This window comes from Rhopalosiphum padi, chromosome 1, assembly GCF_020882245.1.
Source record: "Rhopalosiphum padi isolate XX-2018 chromosome 1, ASM2088224v1, whole genome shotgun sequence".
Classification (NCBI taxonomy): Eukaryota; Metazoa; Arthropoda; class Insecta; order Hemiptera; family Aphididae; genus Rhopalosiphum; species Rhopalosiphum padi.
The window spans coordinates 86,948,847-86,968,702 of NC_083597.1; the positions used below are offsets into that span (position 1 = coordinate 86,948,847).

The 19,856-nt window shown below is 25.8% G+C and overlaps 4 protein-coding genes across 4 annotated transcripts; 2 read left to right on the forward strand and 2 right to left on the reverse strand.

Moving 5' to 3' along the window:
- Positions 1 to 1,814: 1,814 nt before the first annotated feature.
- LOC132932332 (protein RFT1 homolog) lies at positions 1,815 to 4,937 on the forward strand. Its single transcript, XM_060998645.1, has 9 exons — positions 1,815 to 2,402; positions 2,483 to 2,685; positions 2,750 to 2,939; positions 3,096 to 3,323; positions 3,390 to 3,662; positions 3,720 to 3,976; positions 4,049 to 4,177; positions 4,240 to 4,360; positions 4,562 to 4,937. The coding sequence occupies exons 1-9, from the start codon at positions 2,343 to 2,345 to the stop codon at positions 4,700 to 4,702; spliced, it is 1,602 nt and encodes a 533-aa protein (XP_060854628.1). The 5' UTR covers positions 1,815 to 2,342; the 3' UTR covers positions 4,703 to 4,937.
- Positions 4,938 to 5,000: 63 nt separating this feature from the next.
- Positions 5,001 to 7,475, reverse strand: LOC132932335 (galactose mutarotase-like). The gene is made up of 6 exons (XM_060998647.1): positions 7,318 to 7,475; positions 7,102 to 7,264; positions 6,505 to 6,875; positions 6,195 to 6,436; positions 5,753 to 6,128; positions 5,001 to 5,680 (listed from the first exon to the last, which is right to left on the reverse strand). Exons 1-6 carry the CDS (start codon positions 7,468 to 7,470, stop codon positions 5,591 to 5,593), a joined length of 1,395 nt encoding a protein of 464 aa, XP_060854630.1. The 5' UTR covers positions 7,471 to 7,475; the 3' UTR covers positions 5,001 to 5,590.
- Positions 7,476 to 7,555: 80 nt separating this feature from the next.
- On the reverse strand, positions 7,556 to 11,263 carry LOC132932333 (nuclear envelope integral membrane protein). The gene is made up of 8 exons (XM_060998646.1): positions 11,188 to 11,263; positions 9,962 to 10,095; positions 9,675 to 9,894; positions 9,416 to 9,582; positions 9,136 to 9,351; positions 8,159 to 8,268; positions 7,927 to 8,091; positions 7,556 to 7,868 (listed from the first exon to the last, which is right to left on the reverse strand). The coding sequence occupies exons 1-8, from the start codon at positions 11,252 to 11,254 to the stop codon at positions 7,703 to 7,705; spliced, it is 1,245 nt and encodes a 414-aa protein (XP_060854629.1). The 5' UTR covers positions 11,255 to 11,263; the 3' UTR covers positions 7,556 to 7,702.
- A 343-nt stretch (positions 11,264 to 11,606) lies between these two features.
- Positions 11,607 to 19,787, forward strand: LOC132918361 (ubiquitin carboxyl-terminal hydrolase calypso). The gene is made up of 3 exons (XM_060979554.1): positions 11,607 to 12,591; positions 13,221 to 13,494; positions 13,554 to 19,787. Exons 1-3 carry the CDS (start codon positions 11,671 to 11,673, stop codon positions 13,877 to 13,879), a joined length of 1,521 nt encoding a protein of 506 aa, XP_060835537.1. The 5' UTR covers positions 11,607 to 11,670; the 3' UTR covers positions 13,880 to 19,787.
- Positions 19,788 to 19,856: the final 69 nt, after the last annotated feature.

Sequence of the window (19,856 nt, forward strand, 5' to 3'; positions counted from 1 at the left end):
ATTGCGATGTTTGTATTACAAATAATTATGAAAATCAGTAAAAATGGTTTTGCGGACGAATGTGTAATAGCTACAGTGCAGGCAAATTCCGCTTAGACCGAACCAACAGTGACTTAATATTAACTAAAATTATATTATGTAGCAGAATTCACGCATATTATATGAGCCCCTATATGTGGCTATGTGTGAAGGAAAGCATTTTATCACAATATTATGTATGAATGATATAAGTCGATAAAACGCCATTCCTACAGTATGACATATGTGAGTACAATCTTTTTTTTCATTTTTTCTTTTTAGTCATTGTTTCCGTAAACTATATACATGTTTGTGTTAAAACTTTTCTCAAAAATAATCTTAAATTTTGTTTTAAAATAAAAATATTAATACGGTCAACGATTCAGTTTAGTTGATCGTACCGGCCGAGAATCCGGCCCTCGGACATTATCCAATTATTCGACGGGTTTTCGACGAACAGTATCCGTGAAGACGTGAACGATGTGCAATGTGCATAGTATATGAATCATTCCCGAAAACTTAAAGGAGTCTTTCATAGTCATCTTTGCACCGAATAGAATCTATGAAACGACCAGAATTCCCAAACAATACGGACATACAGTAATAAGTTTACGGACATAAAATCGCCAGTCAAAATTCTTGCCTTACCTTTCTGATGGGTAACTGCAATACGTCATTATAACCGGTACCGAAGGAATGTTCTTTTCTACAGCACTAACTGTTACCAGTGTTACCGCGATTATGGTATAAGCTCAACAGCTTCAATTCGAGGACAATTCTATATATGTAGGTACTTGGCGAACTGCTCGAGAGCATCAGGATAAGCCTGTGCACGACCCGACTAACTGTGTGTACATTTTAAAATTAATTATAAAACTGCTATTTTTAACATATCTAGTCTTATTATTTAATAAAACGTAACAATGTCATCTTAGGAGTATGCAGTGGCTATTCACTTTATACCCATGTATAATGTGTACGAGATTGTTGGATTTTTATATTTATAATATACAAATTATTACGAAAGTATAAAAATGGTTGAAATATTAATCTCGTTTTATTTATTAAAACCATAAGATTATTTTAATTTTCACACGTCTTTGTCAAAGTTGTAGAATTTCATATGTTATACCCATAGTGGTTTATGAATTATTCGTAAAAATAAAATATCTTTTACAAAAATATCGTTTAATCAACAATAATATAGTATAGAAACGAAATTAATTCACAGACTTATCATTATTTTGGTAAAACATGATAATGAGTTAACCGTGGTCCGCGAGTATGGCTGGACGATCCGAAAGAAAGTACAGAGGGAAAACATTATAAGAATTTCTTATAGAATTTAATTTGAAATAATATCACAAATGGCATTATATAAGTGAAAACTATGTGATGAGGCGTGAGATAATACCTATATAATAAATAATAATCAAATTTATTCCACTATAATATTATGTAATGTTATACAAAGCAGTTTAGAACTTATCACTTTAATTTTTTCGTTAATGTATAACGAATATTAATATAGTTGATTATTTAAAATTAATAACACTAAATTATTAACACTTCAAAATTAGATGAGTTTTATTTAAAAACTCAACGATGAGTGGATGAGCTATTATATATTAAATTAATTATTATACTATATTAATCAATCCAGATGCATGATTGATTAAATATAGATCAATCATCAATCACTGCTTAACGTTCGGAACGTGCCAACATAATATTATGTTGTATTACTTTATGATCCAGATGGATTGATATCAATCCGCATTGGTGTAATTTCTTATCAAAAAGTGATAACTGATGAGAACCAAACCTACGGGGAACGAACGGACTTCTGAATGACGACCGACGACATTTATTCTGTATTTCTACGCCGAAACTATCTTCAATTTTGTGTTCTGGATTCTTCAAAATTCACACTTTCACAGGCAAAACATATTATATAAAAGATTTCAAAGACTAGCTTAAATTTAAGAATTATGAAAACAGTTATTCAATAAAATACACCGTAAACACATAGTATATAAACTATAAACCTATTAAATTTAAAACTGAAGTACTAATAAATTAATTCCAAATTACTATACTTAATACTAAATTCTGTCCATCGAGTGAGATGAACTATAAATCGTGCTATTAATAATTCTATTGCTCAGTTTGCAGTGTTCATTGTATAAATGATAAATAATTAAGATGGTATTATGTATGTAATTTGTACTCACACTTTTAAATTTTTATCGAATTTATGCACAAAAGATAAATGTAGTGATCAAAATACAATATTAGTATTTTGATAACTGATAAACGGTAAAATGAAGAAAAACTTCTTGAAAAGTAGCGTTGAAAACGCTTCACTCAACATACTCTTGCAAGTTAGTTCATATGTTATATCCATTATTTTAATATTTAAAATTACATTTTACTGTTATTGATTGTTTTTTAATAATTTTAGATTGCATTTCGATGCTTGACATTTGTTATAAACGCTTTTGTGTTGCGCCATGTCTCTCAAAATGAAATAGGAATTACCAATGTCCGTTTGTTACTACTCGAGTCAACAATTTTGTTTTTGAGTAGAGAAGCATTTCGCCGTGCGTGTTTAACAGATACCTTGCATCATAATTGGCTGAAAGTCATCAATCTCATTTGGTTCTCGTATGGATTATCTAATTTTCTTTAAAAATTTGAATAATACATATATATATTATATTATTTTTAGTGTTCCACTATGTGCCATTATTTGTGGAATATGCGGTTATATTTGGCTTCGATTGCTAAGCCAACCTGATATTACTGTTACCACTTATTATGAATTTGGTGTATGGTCAATTATTATAAGTTGCATTATTGAACTATGCTGTGAACAGTTATATATTGTAGCACAAGCGTTCTTATTTGTCAAGCTACAGGTAATTAAAAAAATATTTTTTATATACCTATTATATTATAAAAGTACCTATGCAATAGGTTTTGGATATAAAAAAAGATCCCTTTGAGCTATAATGCAAACAACGGGCTCTTTTTTCTTCTTGTTTTGTTTATAAATAAAACTGAACAGATTTTAGGTTGTATTAGAAATAATAAACATTGCTGTTCGTACAATCGTTTACACTACAATGGTGTTGCATTGGAGTGGTCAGAATGCTGTACTAGCATTTTCATTTGCACAACTTGCATCAGTCATAGCATATACAATGTCATTTTATGTATATTTTTGGTATTATACTAAAAAAAATAAAAAAGATTTTCCATTCAAAACCATGTGGGAATTTTTTCCAAATTTTAGTGGAAAAGTAAGTGTACACGTTTAACTACATTTCTAAATCAACATTAGATAGTAAAATAAAAATTGGTTTTAGAAATTATCAGAATGTATCGATTTTTCACTACTTATGTTGTTGTGGAGTTTCTTGAAACAGGGATTTATGAAACAACTATTGACTGATGGTGAACGTTATGTAATGACATTCTTTAACACATTAAAATTTGATCAACAAGGTGTATACGACGTTGTCAACAATTTGGGATCATTAGCTGCTAGGTTTTTGTTCAAACCTGTTGAAACAGCAGCATACTTCTATTTTAGTCAACTTGTTCAAAGAGAAGTGCCAATCCAAACACAAATCAAACAGGTATTCAATGTTGTGCATGAATTATCGTAAGTAAATGTTACGGTGACAATGTCTTAGGATTCTAACCGCATAAAAGAAGCAGCTAGCGTTCTGGAGTGCCTGTTACGTGTCAACAGCTCTATTGGTCTAATTGCACTATCTTTTGGACAAGCATACGCTAAATTAGCATTATTTCTTTATGGAGGATCAACATTGGCTACTGGAATTGGACCAGTGCTGTTACAAATGCATTGTTTGGCCATTCTATTTTTAGCTGTCAATGGTATCACTGAATGTTATGCAGCAGCTACCATGAACGTTGCTGAATTAAACAAGTTTGTTTACAATTTGTTTTATAAATTTAAATCATATATTATAGGTATGTATATTTTTATTTTAAATTTTAGATACAATGTGGAAATGGTTGTATTATCTGTGATATTTTTATTTATTTCTCTGTTGTTTTCTACATTTTTTGGCGGAATTGGTTTTATTTTTGCAAATTGTTGTAATTTCACGTTTAGAATCATCCAATGGTAAAAACAAATTAATTTCATCATTATTAGTGTTTAGTATTAATTATGTATAACTTTTTTAGTGGTCGGTACATTCTATCTCAATATAAAAATACTAATTATAATCCACTTAATGGATTAATGCCAAAAAAATCATTCATTTGTTGTTTAATGATGTCAACTATTGTTACAATGTATTCTGAGGTGAGCATAATTTTATTGATCAGGTATCAAAAAAAAATATAAAATTTTTATACAATTATAAAATTTCATACATTTGATGTTATCTTAAGTTAAAACTATAAGTATGCAAATCTTAGCGTATTCTAATAAACAAACTTAAAATGATTTTTCATTATTGTATATTTTGTATGTACTAATAAGATATTTTTCATTATTTTTCAGGCAAAATATTACGAAGAAAACAAACTTACACATATTATAATAGGTGGGGCATTGTTTTTATTAACAACATCAGTTTGGTTGTATGAAGAAATGTCTACTTTTAGGTTTTTAAAAAAAGTTTATTGCTCAAAACACAATTAAACTACTTCCCAAAAAAATGTTACACTTTATAATCTTATTAAAATTATAATTTTCTTTTTTCAACTGACATAATATAAAGATCAATTAAACTGAAAGGTACATTGTATCAATTTTATAGTATACATTTTTAATACAATTCTCTGTAGTATAATATAAGTGACTTTTAGATTTGTTTTTAATAATATACTGTGTTATTCTATATTTATAAAAAAATAAACATTTAACTATTACCCAATGATGTCTATTTACTTAAATATAATCAACTGGACATGGTAAATGTGTGCAATGATCTGTGAATTTATTTTACTATAAGTTTGGAAGCAATGATCAATCTTCATATTAGAAAAATTGAGCCAGCAAATCCTACATTTACTCGTCAAAATAACTTTTCTTTAATAATACTTTAATCATGCTTTGTAAAAAAATTTGAACAAGATGGACAATCCACTTATGATAGATTGGAATATAGCACTTGATATATTAATAGACACGGTTTAAACTACTCTTAATTTTTTCGATAAGAACAATTAGAAATTTTCCTCAAAGTCTGTCACGTTGTTTTTTGAGTTTATAAGCTACAAACAAAAAAAATTTTATTTTCATTAGCCAAAACTATAGAGCTCTCCTATGGCTATTTATAAGAGTTGAAAAATAATATTCCCAGTCTCGAGGAATGTGTGTAAAATATGATGTGTCAATTGGTTCAATATTTTCCAAGTCTAGATGCTCAATACAAACATACATTTATTCATAAATATATATTTTTAATATTATATAAACACTCCGTTTTTAATGACTTATCTATAATCATTGTCAATTTGTTGATTTTATTTTTAATAGATTATATGTTATTTCAATTCAGTAAACTATTATTTTTTGAAAAATATCTTAATCAGTTGAAACAATAACTCCAAATTTATAAATGACTTGTTGATTATACATATTTGACGGTTTGAGAATGATACTGTTGAAGTTTTTCTAGAGCAGTTTCAAATATTGAAATAAATTTTGTTAATGTATAAAATGTATAACAATAATTAAAAAAATTACATGTGTAACAGCATCTGGAAATAGTTGTGGACGTATACAGATTCCAGAATGTTTGCTATAGATAGTATTCGATTTCCCCTTGATGGGCTTGATTTCCTGGACATAATCAATCTGTGTCGAAGACTCTTTCATCTCATAATCTAAATTGTGTTCTTCTACGTCACTTTCAAATTTATACTCATCAGAGATAAAACTCTCATGTTCATCTTCATAGTTATCAAATTTTGCTAATGGTACTTCTATATCAGTTACCTTCATAACCTCTTCTTTAAATAATGATTTACCATAATATGGAAAATCCTGAGCTGTATTAATATAGACACAAGGCATATCCGTATAAATATCTAACATGCGACCACTTTGTTTATGTACTAAGCTGAATAAAATAATGTTTAATACAACGAACAAATATTTTGAGCAATGGAATTGTATTAATGTTTACCTGGCTGCTAAATTAAATGCTTTACGTTCTTTTCCTTTGAACAATTTGAATGTATGATTGTATCCAAAACCAGGAACTATGGGAAAAGCTTTTTTTAATAATCTTGGTACACGCAAGTCAAGACATGTGCGATGTACATTTTTAATCAAACCAACAGGTCTTCTTTCTGGTTCTTTTATTGCTATGTATTCTTCAGCATTGATCATTATTGAATGATTCATGAGTTCAGACTCTCCAGTGTTCTATAATAATATGTTATAATTCCCCCATATAAAATAATATTAAACCAGAAGTAAAGTTTAGTCCTTACTTGTCCAGCTAAATTGAAGAACATATTTGAAGCCATATTAACTGGAGTTGATTTTGATGTCATACCAACATAGTCTACAACTAATTCATTTTTGCAAGTCAAACGATATGTTATTCGAGCATGAAATGTTCCTGGATATCCTTCTTCGCCATCTTTACTTGAATATGTTAATACTAGTTCACCATTCGCCACATACCCATCCCACATGACTTTATCAAATCCTTTTTCACCGCCATTAAAGTGATGACCATCACGATTTTTATTAAGTTCATAAATTTCGCCTTTTTCGTTTTCAAGATGACCATTACTAATGTAATCTGTTACTCTGCCTAATGTGCCACCAATGGAATGGGTGTTCTGTAATCTATAATCTATTCAACCCACTTATATAATAATGACTGTGTTTCACATAATTACATAATACAGTGAAACTTCTATGTAACGTAGTCAAATAAGCAACAAAAAAAATTTGTTATATGGAGGAATTTGTTAAATAGAATTACGTATTCATTAACAACGAAGGTCCTAATTCTTAAAAATATTTCGTTTAACAAAAAATGTTGTAAAATGGAAGTTTCACTGTATAAAATTACTGACCTTCAATTGAGTCAAAACCAAGTAAAACATCTTCTAGTTCGCCTAGTGCATTAGGTACCCAGCAGGAAATAACAGTAGCACCATAATTAATGATTTCAATAACAGCTTTTTGTTCATTCTTTAAAGTATATTTAATCACTTGGACACTTTGTCCATTTTCATCCTTTATAAGACATAAAGTTTAATTCTGAACTAGGTATTTAGAAAAACAGTTACTTTTATGCATCCATAGTTGTCTACAATGATGAGATCAGTATTATAAACACTCTTTTTTTGTTCTTCTGTTTCATAAATCAAATCATTGAATATATCATCACTAATTGGATTTAACAATATAGCATCAGAAGAATTTTTTTTAGAATTATCCATTTTAAAGCCAAGAATATTTTATTAAGTATATTATGTGCATAACAACATGTAGCTTAAAAATAAGAATAAACAATATTAATTATTTAGTTGCTTGCTATTTTAATTTTAAGGCCAATAAAAAAAAAAAAATTAATAACACAAGAATAACAACACAGTTATTTACATTTTTATATATATATAAAAAAAAATATATTAATATTAAAATTATATACATTAAGTAAGTTATCATATTTTATTCACTATCACTCGTATACTCTAATTTTTTTATATCGTCAGAAGAAGTATCATCGTCTGAAACTGAATCATTGTACTCTGTTTCATAATCTTCCAATTCTTTTTCGTGCTCATCAACTGCATTTGCACTAACATGAGCTGATGTTTCCATGAATTCTGCAAATCTAGAATATTTTTAAAAATGAAATAACATTTTATCTCGATTTACTGAGTTGTAATTACTTTTTAGGATCACGTAACCTGCTCACAACCTTCCATGAATCACAATTTGGACTTTGACAGTATTTTCGCAGTTCTTCAAGTGCTTTAGGTGTTTCGATCAATGATTGTTGTATATACTCGTCTTCAGATAATAATCGAAGTTTTGGTTTTTTTTTAGGTAATAATCTGTAACATAAAAAGTATTAGATTACCAAATTTTTAATATTAACTATTATTATTATTGTTAACTTACCCAATAGGCAGTGAACACTTTGTGTAATACAGTATAATACTTAAAATATCCACAAAAACCATTGCTTCTAAATGAAAACTACATGATATAACTAAAGCCAAACCAATTACCTGAATGAAATAAAATCATTATAATACAGATAAATGTTGATGATTTTTAATTTGTAGAAAAATATTTAACAAGATGATGTTGTCAGTAAAAAAACTGGTTGTTAAACTAAAAAAAAAAAAATGTTAAATGTCTATAAGTAGCCCACTATAAAAATGTACTTTAAATATTTTGATAATATCAATTTATATGGAAAATTATAAATGTGGAATGTGTCAAATTTCTAAGTTCAGCATCTAATGAATTATTATAAAATATAAAATAACTTAAATAGTTTAATGAAAAAAACCAATAATATTATTATTTAATTTCAATTATATTAATGTTTTTTTCTTTATTAATTAATACACAATCTGTACCTGCAGGCACAATAAAAACATAAGCCATAAAATAAACTAAAAAAGAATAACTTGATTCGAGAAGGCACTCATTGATGACACTTACATTTTTTATTTATTTATTTTAAATAATCTATTTTAACTTTATATCAGTAGTTTTTATTGAATTAAATTAAAATAACAAAAAATCTTTATTTACATTAAACAAAATTTTTATTGTTAAAAATAAGGGTTTGGTAAACATTTCTGTTTTTTTTTTGGAATGCTTTTTTAATTTTTCCCTATTATTAAGAAAAGTAAAGAACAGGGAATTTAAGAACTAACTAAATTTTCAAATAAAAACTATCATCAAAGAGGATTGAAACATTTTTCCCGATGTTAAGTGTTTTTAGATAATAAAAATGCATCAATATATGACTTATTACATTCATTATATATATCTTATCTTAATAGTTTTGTATAATATTATAATTACAAATTTGATTTGTTGTATTAATGCATCTTATCTTTAAAAATAAATATAATAATTACTTGTAATGTCCATCTTATAAGGTCGATGGATCTTGGATTTGTTACTGGTCCATATCTATAGCAAACCACAAAACTGACCAACATAGAAAAAACAATATATCCCAATATATACTTATAATACAACATTAATATCATATTGAGATTCTCTATCAACATTTGAATAGCATAGAGACTTAACATACAACTTGCTCCTAAGTATCCCACCATCATTCTTTTCTAAAAAAAAAAAAAGTAACATTATATTATTATATATATTAAAATGACTATAAAATATACATACTTTAGGGATTAATCGACTGATGAGTAATATTATAATTACAAATGAAGCAGTTACGCCTACTGTAATACCACACAAGTAATAAAACAATGAATTATGGCTTAATCTAGCTGAATACCCAAATAGAAAAATACCAACTATAAACATTGCCAGTCTCTTAATATCTAATGCTGTAAAAAAATTAGTACATATTTAATATTAATGTTTGCTAACATATTATAATACTAATAAATACATATAGGTACATATTATAATGCTTTACCAGTTGAGTGAGTTATTATTTTAAAATCGGCATTTGTTCTGATACTAAAACAAGATGGCTGAAATGGATCCAATTTGAAATCCTTTCGTTTCCAAACATAGGATATTATTTTGTTCAAAGATAATATAGCCTCATCAGATAGCATTTGTTCTTCAACTGCATACTGATCTACTCCTTGATATATTATGAAATCATCTGTTTTTTCAATTATTAAATCCACCTGTACAGTAGATAATATAATTAATATCTATTAATAATTTTTCAATGAATAATTTAATATAACATACGGTAATTGTTTGAAAAACGTTAAGTACACTTTTTTCATTTCCTGCATAGCAATAGATTGGAGGTAATGAGTATGCTCTTTCAGACGAAGAACAACAATTTTTTTTATCTTCTGCATTGACTGGATACACTATACCTGGATAAATATCGTTTAGAAAAATGTAATAATATGTAACAAATTAGTATGAGATTAAACTTATTTTATCCTCAATGAATTTTAAATTATCAAGTCAATGAAATGGCAATTTTTTTGTTATATTTAAGTAGTTAATACAATATACAATAATTTAAAATTTAAAACAAATTGTATTTTAAATTTAGTATTAACAGTATTATTTTTACTCAGATTTTAATTCAATAATACATCTAACAAAGGTAACAAGCCAAAAATGTTTATCAGGCAAAGAATCTCAACCGATTCAACCCCTAACAATAATACAATAAATAATGTTGTACGCTTAGTTTTAAAATCTGTTATGATATAATTTAGGTAAAATGTATAGTAGATTGTTAAAAATGCCGCTCTATGTAATCTTTTGAAGTGATATATATAGTTTCTAAGGGGCTTATTTTTGAATTTAATTGCATTTTAAATGGATGGTTCAAATACTGAACTGAACTGAACGGTAGTGAGCAAAACACTCAGTGAGGTACTAAAAAATTAACGGGGGAAAAATTCTTGATCAACTTTTGAGACTTTAATACCTACAGTTCAAAATTACAATTTGTAATTAATATGAATACAAATAACAAAATGTTATAAGATAAATGGTAGAATTTAAGATTTAAGTAAAGAATATAATATTTTGGGGAATTAGCAGGAAATCAAAATATTCACTTGAAATAATAGGCCTTAATTATGGGGAGCAAACATAGATTATCAAATTTATAAAAAGACAAAACTTCTTAATTTTTTTAAATTTATTTTATTATACAATGAATATATCTATATAGTAATTTTAATTTTGATTATCCTGACTTTCCTTTACAAGTTTCCTAATTAAAGATACTATATTTGATTCTATTTTTTTTTTGACAAGAATACACAATTAAAAAATCAGTATTTTTAAAGTATAATTCCGGCTGTAGACATCTACATGCCATTATCAAGTGATAGTAAAAAATCATAGATAAAATAAATTAAAACGAATTAAATATCAAAGATTATAATTGACTCCAACTAAGTTATAAGTATCTAACGTATTTAATAAAAAATCAATTTACTTACTGTTTGGTTTCGAGTGAATGAAAGATATGAGTGTGAGAAATAAGAAACCAGTCTTTAATGTCATCATTTTAAAATTTGAAGTAGTTACTAGTTACAAACGAATATCTTGGTGAAAATGTAATTATCCTTGTCAGATAAAGAAAAATCTAAAGTTAATTGTCCTCATAAAGTATAAATAGCACAATAAAAATAGTAACATTGTCACGACAATTTACCTATATTTTTATCATGACAAAAAGTCAAAACGTTACGATTTTTATTATTTCACTTTTTACTTTTTTGTTGTTCTTAAATAACGAACTTTAATAATATTTAAAACCATAACCACCATAACCTATATTAAATTTCATGGAATGATTTATGCGTTATCAAGATTTGTGTACTTGATAAATGATAGATGATGTTTGATAATTGATAATAATAATTTCTGTGAAATTCAAAATTTAAATTTCTTTATTATTTTGTTATGTTAACTTTGTTAAAATGCCAGTGGATTTACATAGGCTCATACAAGGATGGTTGGAATTAGAAAGCGATCCTGGTTTGTTTACTTTACTTTTAGAAGATTTTGGAGTAAAAGGAGTTCAGTTAGAAGAGATTTATGACCTTCAAAAACCATTAGACAGTCCAGTTTATGGTTTTATATTTTTGTTCCGATGGATTGAGGAGCGTCGTAGCCGCAGAAAAATTGTAGACCAAACTGATATATTTGTCAAGGATGATGACGCTATTAACAGTATATTTTTCGCTCAACAAATGATACCTAATAGTTGTGCTACTCATGCCCTGCTGTCTATTTTGCTGAACTGTTCAGATATACATTTAGGTGAGACATTAGGACATCTTAAGGAGCATACTCGAGGTATGAACCCAGAAAATAAAGGTTGGGCTATTGGCAACACTCCTGAATTAGCACGAGCACATAATTCACACGCTATGCCTAAAAGTAGACCACGTATGGATAAAACACCAGGCTTAACAACTGGGCGATTTACCGGTGAAGCATATCACTTTGTCAGTTATGTGCCAATAAATGGTCATTTATATGAATTAGATGGATTGAAACCGTATCCCATGGACCATGGACCATGGGCTGAAGATGAAGATTGGACTGAAAAGTTTAGAAGAGTTATAAGTGATCGACTTGGAGCAGCTGCTGAATATAGTGATATACGATTCAATCTAATGGCTGTTGTTCCTGATAAACGATTGGCTATTACTCACAAATTAAATATGCTCAAAACAAATAGACAAATTGTATTAGAAGCTTTACAACAACTTGTATTAGTAGATGACTTCGAAAAAAAAAGAAAAACCAATGATAATGATCAATCGCCAAATAAATGTGTTAAAAAAGACATTTCACCCATTCCTGGCACATCAAAAGACTATAATGAAGAAAAGGTGATATGATTTGTTTCAATCTTCAAAAAAAAAAAAATTTAAACCTAATTAGTATGTGTAATTTAATTTAAACATACAGAATAAATTATTTGTTACCTTATTATGAGAATGTCAGTTAAAATTTTACATAAATGTACGATAGATTATTTAATGATACATTATAATAATTATCTCAGCCTCGAGGCTGATTTTTTATTCAAAAATTAACATGTCTTATTAAATCAAATTGAAAAATATATATTTTAAAATCAGTATAAAGTATTATATATGTGTACCAGTATAATTTATATAATAATATATTCATATGAAATATTTATATAACAGAAGTAAAACAAAGAATCACAATACCTACCATACATTAATAAACATAAAAATATTATGCGGTAAGTTAAACCCATTGAAGATTTTTTAATTCACTATCTCAATCAAATTTTACCTCAAATGCTACATTTTCTAAAGATACCTAATGCTGCTGAAACATAAATTGTCTTCAAAATTAATCATTCAATGTGTTATAAAATTAGCTTTTTTTTCATGCAAAATCTAAAATTATGTTGAAATAATACTTAAATTTAATCATTCAATTATTTTTGTTTCCACATTTATATTAGATTTTTATCATTTTTCAGACGTGTCCAGAATCAAATAATATTGTAGTAATTCATGTACAATCATCAAGTGGTGGGTCAGAAGGTGATGGAAATCCAAAAGACATAAAAAGTGTATGTCTAGAAGCAGGAGCTATGCCTAAAGGATGGGAAACTCCTTCAAGTCATTCTTCAGATAAAGAGGATAATAATGATCAACCATTGGAAAATAATTTAAAATCTAATCATACTTTTTCTCCTAAAGACCTATTAGCTCTAGTGAAAAATTTAGAACTTGAAATAAACATGAGTGAAGGTAATTTAATTAAAAATAATAAAACATTCTTCAAGTTATATATTTATTTAATTTTTTAGGTATCTTACGAGAAGAGAATGAAAAACGTAATAAATATAAAATTGATGATTGTCGACGTACACACAATTACGATCAGTTTATATGTACATTTTTAACTATGTTAGCCCAAAAAGGTATACTACCTGATTTAGTACAACAACATTTGGGTGCACAAAAAAAAAATACTAGTGCGCAGCTTTCACTTTCTGTACAATCTCAATCTACAAATCAAACACAGGTGAAATCAAAATCCAATAAAACAAATTCAAAAAGTAATACTTCGTCAACTACAACAAGACTCAGGACAAAACGCAAGACAGCTACTAAAAAAGGACGTAAATCATGACAGGTCATTATTATTACTCGAGAATATTTCACTTGAGTGTTTTATGTCATATTGGTGGAAATAAATCTTTATACCTATTATAGGTATTTTGCTATTTATATTGTTATAATACATCACTGCTATTAACATTGTTATCATTCTATAGTTTTTAAATATAATAAGCAATTTATAACATGTTTAATAGCTTTGTCGTTAAACTAAAACATACTAACTTATTTTATATTAGTCATTAATAATACCTTAAAGAATTTGAATTGAGTGGTTAAAACTAATATTTGCTGTTCCTTTTGAAAAAATCTATGGGGTTAGTGATGAAATTATGAATGAATTCAGATTCAGTATGATTCAGTTGAATAAAGATCTCAAAAATCAAATAATATAAATGTTTGATTGTTGCTGTTTGAACATTTGGATGTTATTAAGTACTTATTGTAGATCACAATTCACAAGTATTTTAATTTATTTAATTAAAATTAAATGTTTCATTTACAGCATTATTCCAAATGTTATCATAAGGTTATTAAAGACATTTATTGTTATTTGGAAAATTTGTATCCACATAAAATTCTATTTATTTTCTTTACAATGTAAAGATATTTCTATGTATTTTAAATTTTGAGCAGGAGTGAAAAAACTGATGGTTTTATTTCAGAAAATATTTCATTTTAGGACAATATAATAAGTTTATTGAATTCTTTAACAATTAAAGGATAATATTTCAATCACAATAGTAATATGGTTTTTGAAAAATTTGAAAGAAAAATAAATATTTTCATTAAATTTATCAAGTTAATACTAATATTTTAAAATTGTACAAATGCTTCAACATTTTCATATGAATGATTGTTTAATAAGAATTTTGTTTTATATTTTATTTTGTATTACAAAATTTAAAAATCGCCATTATATCACAATCATAATCAAATGAATTGAAAAAAATAAATGTATACAATTAGGTAATCAATTTCAGTATTACTCAACCATATTATTATAATTAAAATAAGTTAAGGTTAAGGACAAATGAAGTTTCAGTTTAAACGTAAATCTTTGCTTTAATTGTATAATTTTAAAAAGCATGATACACCTACTCGAATCTTATAAAATTCATTTAAAGATCTCTTCAGAATGGTTTCCAAATTTCTATCAGTAATCATGATAATCCATTACATATAATATAATATTATGCCCACCTTTATTGTATCATCCACTTAAAATATTGGCAATCCAATATAATATTCACTTTATTAAATTATATTATTTATTATTATCTCTTATTTTATTTTTATATTAATTTGCAATAGTCTTATAATATATATATATTTATGTTTAATACATAAAATATATATTGTAATTAAATTTCTTACAACAATATAAACATGTTGTGTATAGTGGTAGAACATAAAACCGTATAATTAATTTATACTTTGCTTTGCATTATTTAGTTGCCTATCTTATAAATGCACTCAAATAAATGCTTATTATTTATTAATATAAATTCTTTTAGATCATTATTCATTAATAAATTATAATAAATAATTGTTTAAGAATTAATAAAAGTAGTATAAAAACTAATAATAATTTAATATTTTTGATGTGCTGATTGAATTTTTGACAAAAATGTTCAAATTCTTCTGAAATGGAAACATGGAAACTGATTAATTTGATAAAATACACTTAATTTCAAAATATCAAAAGCACAAAATAAATATTAAAATTACATTACAATAAAACCTCATTAATATAATTCTTGTTTGCCTGTACTTTGCTTTATACTTATTATTAGTATTTTCATAAAAGTAAGATTAATTAAATCAATTTTGTGAACTACTCAGTTTAAAAATTAAAAAACGTCTTTTTCCACATTTCTTCAAAGTTCTGCATGCTAAGATTATTTGAGATATCTGCGTGCATAAATTACCAAAGCAATAAATATTAACAAAAGATACTGTAGTTTTAAAAAAAGTTATTATTAATTTCATATAAGAATAAAAACATTTTTTATTCAAATTAAAATAAATATTTTATCCATGTTTTTCTTCATTTACCTATAAAAACATTTTAAAATATGATTTATTAAATATACACAAAAAATATCTAAACTTTAAATACCATTTTAATATTTCTTGGTAATTTTTTAAAAATATTTTAGTTTCTATTGTTAAACTATTTAACAATAGTTTAAAAAAATAATAAGCATGAACTCATAATGTTATAAAATATTTTTATCAAAAGAATATTTCATCTAAATTATTTGTTTTACATTAACAAATATTATAATATTTGATCATATAATCACATTAATTTTAGGGCGCTATTATTTTAAGTTAATGATGTATGATTTAGCATTTTAAAATAATTAAAGCCTAAAATATATATTTTCTCAAATAAGTAGGTAACCTTTTTTCACTTGAATTGCCTTTTCACAACATACTTAGATTAATTAATACATCGATAGTGCGTGTGCTATTTATTATTATATTAATTTCCGTAGTTCTCGAAAGTATTATTCTTAAGACATACAATATATTTCCCTGGCAGATTAATTTGACGAATGCAATTAGCTTGTTGATCATTGATTATTAGCTAAAGATTATTATAGTTGACTTTATCTTATTTAATAATACCTACAGTTCAACATAGTTTCGTATGTCCACCGCTACCATAAATAACACGTTTACGTACATAGGTACTACATGATATTTAAAATTAACGTTATTACTGAAAATGTTAAAAAAATTTTAATTGGGATGGATTTAAGTTTATATCTCAAAAAAACTTAGTTAAATGTTGGACGTGCACTAAAAAAAAATGTATTCAGTTTATTTAAAAACCAATCAACTTAATGTAATCCAATTCAAGAATTTTAAGCTTATTCACTATTGTGTGAAAAACTCAAGATCAACAGACAGATACTTCAATATTAAACAAAACACTTTTGAACTTCCAAACGACTAAAAAAATTAAAACAAATAGTTACATTTTTTTCTTAACTTATATTTTTAACTATAAAACATTATGATATCTTATCTAAATTTTTTATTGATTGATATTTTTTATTATTATTTACTTCTCTATTCATTTTATGTTACAATATTTTATAGGTGTATAATTATTTATAATTAACTTAAATTATTGACTATAAAAGATTATAATATTTCATATCAAGACCGATTGATTATTTTTATAAGATTATGTACTTTATAACCTCTATGCATTATTTTTGTAGTGTATGCCCTAATAATTTTTTTAATTAAAAAAAAATAAATTAATGTTTGTAATTTAAACTAGAAAACGATTAATTATACTATCTGAAACGATTCCAGTACAAGAAAATCACTATCTAAAATAAGAGGCAATTCAAATGAATGATATTTCTGAAATCGGGAAGCAATAATTCGAGTAACATTAAAAAAAAAAAAAACATTAGAGGCAATTTATGTACGTCTAATAATAGAAAACATGAAAATAGCTAGTATAACTAAAAAATAAGTGAGGAACAAAGGCTTAAGGAGGCGTAGGATAAGGAAGCAAACTTTTTATAGTTAGGAGTTAAGATCGAAGAGAAAAAAGAATATTGGAAGAACCTATTGAGCTTAAAGACATAAATAGGAGCATTTTTTAATATCAATAAATAATATTTCCGTAAATATTTGTAATTTTTGCGGGTTTGTTATTTTTATATATCTTGCTTATATACTATACAAAAAAAATACTGTGTTTCAGCAATATTTTTTTTTAGTAGGTGGGTATTTGCGTATATGAGGGCAATCACTCACACCTATTATTATCAATACTCAATATCCATAAATCCAAATATTGTTCGATTTAAGTACTACCTAATAAACATATTTTCAGAAATATGAAAATTACATTAATTAAAAATTAAAATAATCGTCTTTTTTTAAAATGATATAACTCGATAACATTTTATGAAATAAGGGATTGGGAGTTAAAATATATTAATTATGCAAAAAACAAGATAAACACAAGTAGTTATAGATGTTCAAAATTTAAAAAAAATTACGAATATTACGAGAGATATAGACTGATTCACTCCATAACCGTGGAATACAGTATGTAAAATAATGCAATTTAAAAATACTCATAAATCGCTTAAAAATTAAAATATCGCCAAACCCCCTAATATATTTATCTAAGGAGGATTCCGCATTGGGAATTCTAGATCATTATAAGTTAGGTCAATTTAAGACCAAATCTAAACAAAGAAAAAAATTTAAAATAGACGGTATTCATGTTATAAAAAAAAAAAATTGATAATTTCGTCCGATCTGATGGGAAGATTTAGCTTTTTTTTATTTATTATGTGTGGATCCCGTATAAAATAAAAAAATTGAAGAACTCTTTCAAAACAACAAATTTATCCCCGCTCATATACATAAGGTTAAACTTCCCCCAACTAACATATTTAATCAATCTATGCCACTCTATAAAATTAAATAAATATTTAGTATTTTATAAAATAACTGAGGATTTTATTTTCATTAAAATTAAAATATCAAAAAGTAATCCCCGCAAAATCTATGTAAGAAGTTTTAGGCATTAGTTTTTCTTAATGGAACTCGCGGTCCTTTTTTTAACAGTCAAAATGGACAAAATGTATGAATTAAAAATATTAAATAAAAAATTATTAATACAAAGTTTTTATTAGAGTCTGCATGATACTGCACATCCAATATTTCGTAATTTACGTATTTTTTACAGCACACAATTTAAGTCTCTCCTTCAAATTAATAGCATATTAATAAATAGGTAAACCGAATTTATGTAATATATTTATTAATATAATATATTATACTAAAGTTTTGTTTGAAAATAATCACTTTATATAATGTATACAAATATTATACATTTATTAATGTAAATAATTACTAATCTATTTAGTAATTTATATCCCAAAATTAGATAAGTTTAGCCGTTTATTTTAAGTTAATATTTTGTTTTAAATTCAAGAATAATCGAATAATTTTACATTATGTATTAATTTAATTTCAAAAAATAATTAAATTAATGGATACTGTAAAAATTATAAAATTTCTAGTTTGTACAATATATATTATATATTTAGTATACCTAATTTATATATTACAAAAATATTTTAATTTTTTTTTAATAATATATATAATATATCTTATAATGTAACCGTAACATTATTTCTACTGCATAGATGTACTAAGTTGTATCATTGTATTTTTTTTTTTTTTTTTGTAGTTTAGTATTAATAATGTTTATCATTAACATTTTAAAAGTTCCTTGATTGATCGTTGTCTTTAAAGTTTAAATTGTACTTCGGGGCCCGAATCCCTAATGACTACGTGTTTTCTATTTTCTGGTGTTGGTATGTTATTATTTATACTTAATGAACTACGGATTCTTTTCTTTCGTTATCTGTGATTTTATTTTATTTCGCATAAATCTTTATTAAATTTACTCTTAGACTATACACTTAAGGACGCGCACACACGGCACACACACCACACACAACATACACATACACACACGCGCACGCATACACACACTACACAAAACACACATTTCCCCCCAAATGAAATAATTTGGGCCGTTAAACAAAAGTAAGAAAAACTAGTCTATAAGAGAGTAATTTACCATCTAGTGTCAAGTCAGTTGTGCGTGTAACAAGATACCTGTTAGTCTGTATCCTTGTGGAAGGTCTTCCGAGTATCGTTAATTTTTTATTTCGTAAAAGAATAATTATTTTATTATATATAGATTGCAATTAAATAAATTACGTTTTATATTCACAAATCAATAAGTACTTATATAATATATTTGATATAATTACAGAATGCAATTTTAATTATTATAAGTGTTAAGTTGTTTTTTTTTTCAATAAATTATTTTTAATAATAAAGAAATAAATGGTTTTTAATATGTTCGTTATTATTTTATTTTTAACATTGCTTTTGTTAATTCGTTCTGAATTATTGTGACTAAATAT